We start from the raw sequence: 12931 nt of genomic DNA, 5'->3' as shown, positions 1-12931 counted from the left end.
CTGTAGAGTGCCTTTGATAGGTCAAAGGTTATGTCAGATCAAGCAGTCCCACTATGTTATAGCAGAACTTCGGGGGCCTGGTCCGGAAGCCATAATGAGAAACAGATTCACCCGAGTAGAGGAGGCTTTCAGAAAAGGATTTGAAGGGGATACTTTTTAGTGGCCAGCCTCCACAGTGTTGAGTGTTTGAAACCTTTTGCAGACAGTTATGTTACTGTTTACCAGTGCTTGGCCGCGATTGTGTTTGCTGTTCAGTCAATTACGTGCTTACAAATCCCTGCATCAAGCCACATTAGCGGTCAAAACAAATACGAAAGAAAGAGAAACGCCCCGTTGGCCCAGATTTGAGCTTGTCTGCCGTCAGACTTTAGATTGCTTATCTGAAGTCTGATTGTGAGACTCGGTCGATGGCCAAAAACGCATGTTGCGTTGGCGTCAGATTGTTGCTGGTCAGGTGCTGCGAAGCGGCTCCATCTGTTCATTGTCTGAGGGCCCCAGGTGGCCCTTCTGGCGCTGTTGGACTTCCATCCACGGTCATGATGTAAGTGTGTGTGGTACTCGTGCGTTTCCAGGGAGATGGTCTGTGCTGGTCGTTGTCGGAGCTACCCAACTGTTGAGTGCATATTTGCTGTTGCTGTGCTGTTGCTGGGCGTTTGGTGCAACACTTGGCCTGTGAAGTGGTTTCAGGTTTCATCCAATGGATGGAACGCCTCCGTAGGGATTTGTCGTCTTTCCTCCTGTGTTCCCCCCCCCCCCGCCCGCGTCTCCATGACAATGTCAGTGCGTTTAGGGTAGGAGACGTGGTTTTGTTCAGATGTCTCTAGGATTTTTTTTCTTCTTTTCCTGCCAAACAGTTCTCTCTGTGTTCCATAAGTACTCCAAAGAAGAAAAAAAAAAGCATTTGTGCGAGCAATAGCCTTTGGGGGCTGTTGCACCAACCGAAAATGCTTTTTTTTTTCTGTACCCCTCCCCCCTCCTCCCCTTTCCCTTCCTCACACACCTCCCTCAAAGAGTGTTTGCTTATTTTTTTCGGTTACTCTCTCTTACAATCTCTTACTCTTCGTCTCTCTCTCTGTCTCTCTCTCTCCATCTCTCACCTTTTTTTCTCTCTCTCTCTCTCTTTCTCTCTCTCTCTCTCTCGCTCTCTCTCTCTCCCTGTCGGTTTTTCTTTTGAAACCTTTTGAGTTGAACTCTCGACATCCGTGACCCCCCTCCCCCCAGGATGTCTGTCACAAACTGCAGTCCAACCTTGTGACAATGCTTTTTTTTTTACTCTTCTTCTTCTTCTTCTTCTTCTTCCTCTACATCCCTGTGCCTTTATGACCTTTTTTCCCCTTTTTTCTGTTTTCTGTTTTTCTGTTCTTTCCCCCTTCAAGGTCTGGCGCACCTGACGCTAAACAACCAAGGTATGGCTTCATTACTTTTGTTTTAGTTCCTCTTTTAGTTTCTTTTTTTATTTAGAATCGTTTTTTTCAAAGTCACTCTTCGCTAGAGGAAGCCAATCGAGCCAATCTCCGTCTTCGAAAAAACAAAACACAAACCCTGGCCCAGCCTTTTTCCACTCAATCTCCTCCCCCTCCATCTCAAAAGGACATTCCTCCATTACGTCCCCAATCTTCCGGTGCCTTCCACGCATCATCCACAGACTCCTCCCCCCCCCCCCCCCCCTTCTCCACTTTCCTATTTGTGTTGTGGGGTTCTTATTTTTGTATTCGTCCTTCAATCCTCCTTTCCTCTCATGGCATCCCCCTCGCCAAACCCCACCCTCCACCAAGTCCATGTCCTTGTCCCACTTTGCATCACCTCGATCAGCACCCCCATTAACACCACCAACACCACCACCTTCGACTCCTACTCCTCCACCACTGTCCGTCCTCCCAATCTTTTGTTCTGTTCCTCTGGAAAACCCCTCCTATATCTTCTGACCAACCTCCCCCACCAACACCACCAACCACAACGACCTGATCCACATGTGGGGGTGGGTCTTACAGGTAATGCTTTTCTATTTCAAATGTGTTTTTCTCCTTCTTCTCTCTCTGCTTGGGTCTCAAAGAAACCACCAGCAACATTTGCTGATTCTTTGGGAAATGTCTTGTTTGTCAGTTGGTTCTGAGTGAAAAAAAAAACAAGTGTGTATCCATCCACCACCACCTCAAGGTGATTCTGTTTCCCCGTCTCCCTTCCCCCCCTGAATGTGCAGAGTCACTCTTCACCCCTCTGCTTGCATTCCCATTGTTTGGCACAATCTTTTTTCTTTTCTTTTGTTGGTTATCCAAAGCGCTGGTTGTGTTTCCCTCTGATGTCGCTGTTAACCCGAACTGTGCACACACACGAGGGCTGCCGCTCTGTTATCTGTCTGTCTGTTTGATCCCTGTGATAAGACTACTGGGAAAAAGAAGGAAGAAAAAAGTGACAACATGCTTGTCTTTGAGATTGATGTTGATGGTTGTTCTTGCCCGTGTTGAAAAAATGTGCACACAATCCAAAAGCATTGTAATGTCGCCCTCACATTGCCCTTAACTAAAGACCACTACATTGTTGGAATGTGATTTGTTTTTTCACTACCAAACAGGTGTTCTCACACTTTAATTTGCGTCATAGACATTTCTCCTGGAGTCCAAGGGCTGAGGCCTTGTCGGGGAATGTGCCGGTACTTGCTAGAAATTTTTAAATTAGCAGTTTGTTTTTATCCAAAGGTCGCCGCGTCCTCCGTGACTTTGTGCGCACGCAGGGACGCCTTTAGAGAGTGTGGAATAAAGATTAACTTTATTGCTGGCTTCTTCCCCACAGTGAAATGTGTCACCACATTCAACAGAAGCTATTCCACAGGAAAATGATGATACAGTGACTCTACTTCAGAATAAAATAAACTGTAATTGCACCTCAAAGCAAAACTTTGTGATTTCATAACCAGTCCAGCCCCTGATCTTTGTTGCGCTTGCATCTAAATATGTCATTTTTATGCCAGCTTTTAAAAACACCTGCAATGTTTGTTCAATTTTTAGCAAAAATCCACTCTGTTTCAAACTTTTTTTTTCGTTTAAGTAGGAATTGGGACCTATGAAGAAAGTATGATATGCCTACAATGCTCTTCTTGATGGTCACCTTCCACACAGCAACAGGGATTGTTTAGTGGTTAGAAAGCTCAATTTCCCCAGTCTAACTAAAGCCGTGATTTAAGATGGCTTTTCCTCTATCTGCTTGAAATTTATATTTAATCCAAACAGAAAGACTTTGTGAAACTGCTTTAGAGGACATTGCTCATAAGCCTACTATCACCGGAATAATACGCAAATGCACATTAAACTCCTCAGATAATGTTCGGTTTCTAAGTGACGTTATTAACGGGGGCGTTGACCAAATTGCCTCTGAAAATAATTGGATTGACCTCCAACCAATCAGAGCAACGGAACGTGTGACTCATCAGTGGCAGCCATCTTGATTTTTTTATGAAAATCCCTCACCGGCGCTCCCGGGGGTTCTAGTCCATACAGTCATCGTATCCAAGCCACCCCGCATTAGATCCACGGACCAGACGTGTAATGCCGTGATAATTACTAACTTAAAATAAAAAGCACTTCTTAAATGTAGAAATAGAGGAGATATTATAATAATGAAATAACACCAAGTGTACTTTGATTGAATATGTTGAACTCTGACAGCGACTCAACACTTTCTCCTAATAACAGTTAGGCCTACTCTCCAAGTTAATTAAAGAGTCCTCCAATTTATAATGACATCCTTTTTTTCCGAGTGACTACTTAATGACCAGATCTGGAAAATACCCAAGGACACATTTCAACCAAGTTCTGGGTAAAGAAAACAACAATATTTTTCGAGGGTTCAAAGTTGGCAGTTGATTAAAGGGGGTTAATCAAACAAGACCTCGGCTTACTTCGTTATCGATCCTGCCCATCGCGGGAATAAATATAGTGTTTATCCTCGACAGACAGCCCAGAGAAACGTCTTTAGGGAGAGAAAAAAAATCAATAATCCTATTTGGCGACGAACCAAAGCAGACTCACCAGAGATCTCAGGGACTGATGCCATTTTTCACTTCCAACAATCTCGCCAATTTGACACACTTTCGAAGAATGTGCTCATAACTGTGAATAAAACAACCGTATACGTAAGTACATGCACAGATGTAAGTACTGCGTTTCTGTCCATGTGCTGTCTTTGGAATATCCATTGTCTAGGGAGAAAAGAGAGAAAGCTATACCGTCAGCTAACTGGGTCAGGTGCTACTGCTACATGTCAGCCCTGGGCCACCGACCTCGTGGGACATGGGACGGGGACAATTCATTGGACCTTCATCACCAACACCTTCTTCTTTACCACCACCTCCCCACTCGCCACCACCCCCCTCCTCCTCCGTCGCTTCCTCCTCCTCCCTAACCCGTGGCCGTCCTTCAATGACCACGGGAAGGACAAACACAACCCAACCACCAGTTATCCCTGATCCCTATCTGTCTTGCTGTCTTTCTGACTCTATCGGATAGTCCGTCTGTTTGTCTCTCTGTCTATGTGTTTCTCTGTCTTTTGATCGTTTTTTCTAAGTCTGCTTCTATGTCCTTTGGTCCCTCGGTCTCTCTTTTTGTTTAATGTTTTGTCTCTCCTCTCTGTCTCCCTTTCTCCTTCTGCCTGTCTGTCTGTCTCTCTGACTGTTTGTCTCTCCATTTGGCTAGCTGGCTCCATCTCTAAGACAGTCTGCCTGTCGAATACGTCTGTATCTGTCAGTTGTCTGTCTGTCTGTCTGTCTGTCTGTCTGTCTGTCTGTCTGTCTGTCTGTCTGTCTGTCTGTCTGTCTGTCTGTCTGTCTGTCTGCATAACTGTCTTTCCATTCGTCTTTAAGCCTGTATGTGTGTGAGTGTGTGTGTGTTCGCTCATCACCCAGGGCTCTCTATGGGTTTAGGGATCAAGGGATTATCTAACTCAATATGAGACTGTTGCCCCAAAATATTAAAGCACACATTCCCCTATCCCCCAGCTATAAACACACACCTCCCTGACCTCCAGCAATAAAAGGCAGTCCACACCCAAAACTCAAATATATATAATTACATATTAACATAAAATATTCTGTTCAAGCATCAACAAACCAATCAAAGACTTTTCCAGGGTAATGAAACACACAACGAATTGTCCTGAAAAGTACACGAAACGTAACCCCTTTTCACCATGAACCGCTAACCTAGACCCTCTCTAACTATGTCAACACATTACCAGATTTGAAATATGATTAAACTTTAAACCCTTTCTGATTGTTAAACAAGAACCCATCACCGGGTCACCAACTGTTTGTCCTAGCAGCCAATGGAAGAGGGAGGTAGAGTAGTAAACTCCTTCCTAATCTGCTATCTGAATTGGAGTCTGCGTATAAATCCTGTGAGACATGGCTTTGCCTCAAACGCATGAGATCCCCCGAGTGGAGTTTCAGCAAAACAAAACAGATTAACTTGTTGTTCGGGTCAGGAGAACGGCCTACTTGCAGTATGTAGATTACTGTCGCTCTTATCGAAGGCTGTGATGTTCAGCGTTTTCACCGCGCATCTAAAATCAATGAACAACCTCGGTGCTTGAGTTTTTACCCGGAAACGTCTAGTTGGCGGCGAAATAGCTGATCTTTCGGCTGTTTTGAGTCTCGCTCCTGTACGGTGTGTCTAAGATGGTTTACTTTTCCCTGTGGAATAAACAGATGTTGTAGCAAAACAGTTTTAAAAAACTCAACCTAGAAACCTGACATTCGTATTCATGTTTTATAAATGCAACTCGGTTTTTAGTATTCCTGTTGAGTTTATTTCAGCAGACTTTTATCCAAAGTGACTCACAGTGAAGAGAGGTAATGCTCATTAAGGAGAAGGACATATTGGGCTAGTATGCCTACGGTTAAGCCTCAGACATTGGGGATTGAACCCAGAACCTTCTGTCTGAATGGCCATTCACATGATTAGAATGTGTGATGAAGGGTGGGAGACCAGGATGAATAACCAATGGAAACCTATTTGTAAGACGGGGGATCCTGACACTCATGGTGATGGAGGGGGATCAGGCCTGAGTAAGGCCGCTCCACAAGACTGACCCTCTGAAGGTCAGGGCTAGAGCAGTGACTCAGAGCATATGGGTGGAGCTTTTTCTGATTGGCCACATTGCCTAGCCAAATGCCTCTGATGTTAACATCCACAACCATCTTTCTTCCTTTAACTGTTTCTTCCCAGGAAAAAATGTGCTTCTGAAAAAGGTCTGTGAGTACAAGGAGTCTCTGTTTACATACAAAGATAATGACCCGAGCTGTAATTAATCAGGTTCACTTCAGGCTAAGCAGAGGAAATAAATCAAAGGTCCAGGGAACCATACAACCAGCCAAGCATCCCTCAAAGACAATCTGCCCACCCCCTATGCGCTGTGAAAATGTAAACGCATATCAGAGTGAACATGCACATGTAACAGAATAGATCAAATGGAACAAATGTGTTCATTTGTCATAAACCCTTGAACTAGGAGTCCGTGTAGACTAGAGGGAAATTAAAGAGGCCCTAATTTACCAACTGGTGGTAAGGCTGATTATTCATTGCAAGCCATTTCCCCATCTATCCACTGGCATCCCAGGTGGTAGTTTACCAACAAGGTGGTGCATTCCCCGGGGATTCCGTTAAGCTTCCATGCTGCAAAAAACCTAGAGTTCAAACTCACTTTTACCTGAGCGTTAAAGATATGGATCAGTTAAATTTAAAACTACATTATTTGAGGGTGATTTGTTGCTCTCCGAGAATATTCGTTTCGATTTGACAGCACCTGCGTCTGTATGAGCCAATTTAGTTTTTAAACCGCTGCCGGCTAATTTCTGACGGGCATATTTTCCATGCTTGAGGGATTCCATCATGCCAGTCAATCAAAGGTGCGTGAAATGCAACATTATTCGATGTTGGAGAACCGAGGGAGGGAGGGAGGGAGCAGAGAAGGAAGAGATGGTTTTTGGTTCTTGAGTTAAAAGAAATTCTCTCTCTTTTCTACCCTATCCCTCTTTTGACAACTGATAATTGTCACTGACAGAACCTTTTTAAAAGGCACAACTGTATTTCAAAACATATTGCACAATAATGTCCTTTACTTATCGCATTGGACGGTGTATGAAATGCCCAAATGTTGCTCCAAATGAAAAATCTATCATTGCAGCGCATCCCAATTTTATCCCATATCGAGGCAATCATGGTCGATGTTTCCATCTAAACCGATAGAGCCAATAATGACTGAACTGTTGCTAGCTTCGAGCATCGCAGTGTCACACGACCCTACAGGCCCCTGTGCTCCTTAATGAAATGGATTCCGTCAGCCATTTGTCATCGGTGTCCAAGGGTCTTGGCCGTACGCCTCTCCCATCTTTAATTGCATAAACCTCTCTCACTCCCTCTCATTCTCTCATTCTCTCTCTCTCTCTCTCTCTCTCTCTCTCTCTCTCTCTCTCTCTCTTGCTCCCACTCACTGACTAATTATCTCTTCAATATATATATATATATATATATATATATATATATATATATATAATAAAAAGAAAAGTGTAAGGTCCAAGTAGTTAGGAGCGTAATTGAATTAGGCCCACATGACATCACTCTTGAAAGGGGGGGGAGTAAGTAAAGTAAGAGAGGGTAGGAATTGATGTAGAACATGTCGTTCTTTGGGGTGGGTAAGGGTCAGAGGTTGTAATTAGGGTCAGTGGGGGATGGGGTGGGGATGAAGAGGGTTAATGAACGAACCAGAAGTGGAATTAGAAACCCGTAGGTACTGGTGAAGTACAAGTTTCTGAAGGACGGTGGAAAAAGAAGGGGATGCTGAAAGTAGTGAGGCGAATGGTATTAATAATAGCAGAGAGAGAGAGAAAGGGAAATAAAGTCTGAATAAAAAGGAAGAGGAAAGAGAGATGAAGAGAGCGGTGCTGATAGAATATGCTTTGCAGCCGAGTAATACATACATATAGAAGTGGCTTTGTCATTGAGGTTTCTTACAGAGTTATATTCTAATATACGTGCTATCTTGTTAAGTGGGCACTTTCTGCACAAAGTGTCCTACAACACTGTGAGTATTATTCACATTTATTCTAAGCATGGCAGGCTGCTATGCTCTACCAGTTGAGCTAGACAGGACAAGGCATAGATGATAATTATATAAATATTCATTACAACAAATCTTCAAACACCCAAAACAAATCAAAAGTAACATATAACTAACCTCGGGTAGTTATGTGCCAACATATGTTAAACAAATATGGACAAACATAACCGCACAAATGCGGCTTCCTGTGTGATTCGATTAGATTAATGTATGTAAATGTCATTTTACATTATACTGCACTACCATACTACCTTACGCTATTGGATGTGAATATGTTATTGTGCGTAAATGGGTCATAAGTTATGATTTGTATGTGTACTTTCATATTAAAGTATGTTATTGCAGATGAATATGTTGAGAAAATGGAACCACTATATCCAATCCTGCTTTTTCTGACCAGAGTGTACTTTTATTGTTTTACTCTCCTCTTTTACTCTTATTTGACTTGCGGCCCATATCCAATTGGGAGAGACTTATTTTCTATTGAACAGACTACTCATCACTGAGACATTTCCTATATGATTTTGATCCGAGTATACATTCCCTCCCAGACCAATACGGACAGTGCTCGCACAGAGCTGTTGAAATATATTAACACAATCCAGACCAATATCCAGACAATGCCCACATCGTGGCGGGGGACTTTACCAGAGCTTCCCTGAATACAGTAACTTCCACCTGCATATAACAGGCAGCACGAGGGCAGAGCGGACCATGACCGCTGCTATTCTCATTCCAAGGACAGCTACAAGGTCAAATCCCTCCCTCCATCAGGCAAGTCGCCATTTCCTTGCTTCCAAATTACAAACAGTAGAAGCAGGAACCCCGGCTAATGTGTCATGTGAAACGTTAGTCCACCCAACGTTAGGCCACGCTTCAGGACACATTGGATGACGTCGCTATGACTTATTCATACTGATGGCGTTGGCCTGTTTAAGGAAGCGTTGATTTGGTTGAGAAGATTATTCTAGATGCTAAAGCTTAATTCATAGATGCTGTGTGGGAAATCGACAAGGTGGGGCAAATCAAAATTGACTTGATCAGGGTCCTCCCAAAAGATTCATATGGTGATATGTCTCGTGTCGTACATCCAATGTTGATCAATGATCAATGTTAAGGCGAAATGGCTACTCAGAAGGCCATGGCCAATGCATGGACTGTCCATACACTTCACAGCTTAAAGTCCTTCCCTTACATGAATCCCTCGGGTGAACAAATCAAAGTGGCGAATCTGTGCACAAATCTTGCCTACTGTCTCAGCACGGTCAGAACCGGTATGATCTCAAGGCATCGCCCTTATGCCCTCTCCAGTTGCTGCTCGTGGGAGTTTACAACGTTGTCACAAGCTGCAAACATTCTTAAAACAAGGAATGTCTGCATGGTCCCACCAGTAGTCATTGAATGTTGATTGTCCAATCACATGGACAAACGCATTACACGCTTATTTGCATAAGGTTAACTGAAGTTCAGTTGGCAAGCCCCTACGCATGGTGCAAAGGATTGTGGGAAGGCTTGCATGTGGCAGAGGTTGAGGTGTGTTAAAGATTTGGGATAAAAGTTTAGCTGAGATCATCTTTATAAGAAATGAGCGTTTAGTGCCGTGCATTTCGGCAATGTGACTGGACAATCCACATTCAGGGAGTAATGGCAGACGCAAAATCATATTCAAATGAATTTCTTTGTTTTAAGCAATCAAAGCAACAATGTTGTGTCTCCCACAAGCAGCCACTAGAGAGGATGTGAGGTGACGCCAATCACATGACATCGTGTCTGGTCGGGCCAGGTCAGGCCATACCCCGTTGGCCTTACATCAGGAATGTGTCCCGCTGAGAAGTGTAATGCTACCAGCTGAGTAGTGTCAAAGACGCAAGAAGGTAGTACAGAGAGAAGATGGAGGCCAAACTTCATCAGTCCCATCGTAGATGTATGTGTTCAGGCATTAGGACGACTGTGGACTTTAAACCCAAAGCCACCACATCGAACGCTGACATCTGCCTGGCCAACGAGCTAAATAGCTTATATGCCCGTTTCGATGTCACCGGCGTCAGCAACCGTGAATGCCACGGACAGGGGCATTTGTGAGGAGTGCCCACTGAAGATGTCGGAGTATGAGGTGAGGAGTTCATTCAGGACGATTGATGCCAGGAAGCCGGCTGGACCAGATGGCATCCCCAGTACTGTTTTAAATACTGCAAGGCTCAGCCAGCTCAGTCTTTGGCTGCTACTTTGAACCCCACCAACTCAACTTCTTCATTAATCCCACACATTTTCAAATGTCCAGCATTGTGGCTTGACCGAAGCCTGACCTCCGCATGTGACCATCGGGGAGAATCTCCAATCTTGACTGTTGAAGTGTTGAATCTGTTACTTTTGCTCCGGACAAATAACCTCTCACTGAATGTTGCTAAGACAGAGGAGGTGAGGTTAGACTTCAGGAAAAAGTGACCAGCAGCAGCCTCACAGATCACTCAGCATCAACGGGGCTCCTGACGAGGGGGTGGACACCTTCACATATCCAAGAAGCTGACCCGGTCGACCCCATGCCGACCATGTGGTGGTGTTCAGGAGTCACTCGTCTTCACTCTTTAAGAGAGGTGGACAAGGCTCGGGGGTAAACCGACGGGTTCCTGCAGGACTTTTAACACCTGTGCTTATGGAGAGGTTCCTCACTGGAGACGTCACCACCTGCTACTCCAGCTGCTCCGCCCAACTGGCCAGCTCACCACCTGCCCAGCGCACCACTCCCCGGAGGACGTCCACATTCAGTGCTTCAGGAGACGAGGACTGCATACTACTGCACCGTTTCTCTCTCTCGGGCTACCGCAGCCTCAAGCCCCAAAGAAGGAACGCTCAGAAGGAGTTTCTTCCTGCGGACCATCTGACTAGTAAAATCTGTCTGATGGACTGCACATTAAGACTGATGGGCTGATCAACTGTTGTTGTAGCCTTTGACAGTATAACTGTTGTTTTTTTCACATTATTGTTTCATTATTGCTCATGAAATATTGTGTATTCACTATGGTGTTGAATTATTATATTATTTTTAGATGTCAATTTTTATTGTGTACATTATTTGTATTATGTTAAAACTGTATATAGTGTCTATATACAATGGGATATTGTTGTTTTTTTTGCTGGTTTTCTGTCTATCTATCTTGAGGGGGGTGCACAGGGCAAGCATTAGCTGCACTGAACTCACTTATGCTTGTATGTGATAAATAAACTAAGTCTGAGTCTCATAATATGTGAATCGTGTGTGTATGATCGCCTACACTCCACATCTTCTCTTTGTCGATTTTGATCCGAGCTCCCAGTGGTTTGTTGAGCGCCTCGTCGTCGAGGGCGACCAGCCAAGTGCCAGCTCAGCTCAGTGTGTGTTTTTGCCTTGAAGGCATCCCATAATTATAACCCTAGCAACAGGAGCCGTGGTTACAGAGACTATTAGCGACTATTTAAATAATCAATTTGAGAGACATCTTGGCTTGAGAGACATGTAGTCAATCTGGCGTGGGTACACTTATTTTTATGAAAGAATGTATCTAGGAAAAATTACGAAGTTGAAAACTCCAATAATGCAAATGGTGTAATGTGTCTGACACAGGAACACACACAATAAGTATGTTTTATAGGCCATGTTATAAAATCGTAGAGCAATATTCATTTTACAAGCTAAACCTTTATTAACCTTTGAATAATATATTTAATGGATCGTACGAATTCAAGCGAACAAATCAAGCTGTTGAGAACCCTAGCAATACTCTGTGTGCATGGCGATGTGTCTCAGACACAAGAACGCAGTTGCTATATTTATGTGATTTTGAGAGACAAATTCCTTTGAGAAACATTTCATATTTTTGTTTCAGGCCTCCTTAATATATTGTATATAATATGGATGGATGGCAGTTTTGCGAACCTCGGTTTGTAGAACCACAGAGGATTTGCCATCTCCTTCGTGGGCATTTCATCTCTAGTCTTCTTTATCTTGTGTGGATGGGTGCTTGGCCCTTTTGCCTGGCTCTAGATGAACAGCATTGACCATGTGGATGTGAGTTATACTTATAAATATAAAATATATTCACAGGGTTCTCCCCAGACAATGTTATAGTGCCGGTGTGCCATCATGTAACTTCATAAAAAAAGGCATGTCTCAATGAAAACATTGAATTTCTAATGACGGTAAAACTGGTTAAAACCTGTTTAATTAGAATAATGCATAAAAGGCTAAAACTAAATATTAATTTCAGTACATAACCCAATTAGAAGCAAGTTATTAATAGTAGGTAGTTTGTAATCACTGCAGAGCTAAATGGGAATTGAGGTTATAGCAAGGTTTAGGTGTTGAAGTGACAGTGAACCCTCTGTTTCACCTGGAATTTGAACAAGAGAAAAAAAAAAAAATTGGACTGAAAGTTCTTGAAAGGTTGGGGGGCATGTCATGACCCACAGCAACTTTGTTATGCTTTTTTAGTACCGTTGTTGTTCATGAGCGTTATAATGATCAACTTTTTGTACGAAATCCACCACATATGTGGCTTTATACTGAGAAGCTTAGCCCTCACTCGGACGTGGAGATAAGCCAAAAACAAACCACTGTTCATATGGAGCTGCACACATCCCACACACCATAGCTCAACCTTGACCTACGCTCGACCTAATGATGCGACCAAATTTGTGAACAAAAAAAGCTCCTTTCCGAAGTGCCAGCAGTAGAAACTATTAGTCTTGAGCCCTGCATATATTCTATCGCATTCCCTCCTGCCTGTATTTGTCTTGCACTTTCAGCTTCCAGCCAATGACTACATATCGCTACGGCAACCCCTCA

The 12931-nt window shown here is 43.6% G+C and overlaps 1 protein-coding gene across 1 annotated transcript in view; it reads left to right on the top strand.

Annotated features, from left to right (window-relative positions):
* The window catches only part of nrxn2b (neurexin 2b), a gene marked incomplete at both ends in the record, with an annotated part of 530523 nt that overhangs the window by 78773 nt on the left and 438819 nt on the right, over positions 1–12931 (top strand). The window contains one exon of the mRNA XM_079758236.1: positions 1377–1406. Coding sequence (XP_079614362.1) covers positions 1377–1406 — 30 coding nt within the window. The remainder of the gene's footprint in view (positions 1–1376; positions 1407–12931) is intronic.

Source organism: Pollachius pollachius (assembly GCF_949987615.1).
Source record: "Pollachius pollachius genome assembly, chromosome: 20".
Taxonomy (NCBI): domain Eukaryota; kingdom Metazoa; phylum Chordata; class Actinopteri; order Gadiformes; family Gadidae; genus Pollachius; species Pollachius pollachius.
Note: the sequence above shows the minus strand (reverse complement) of the source record. Positions and strands in the feature narration are given on the sequence as shown.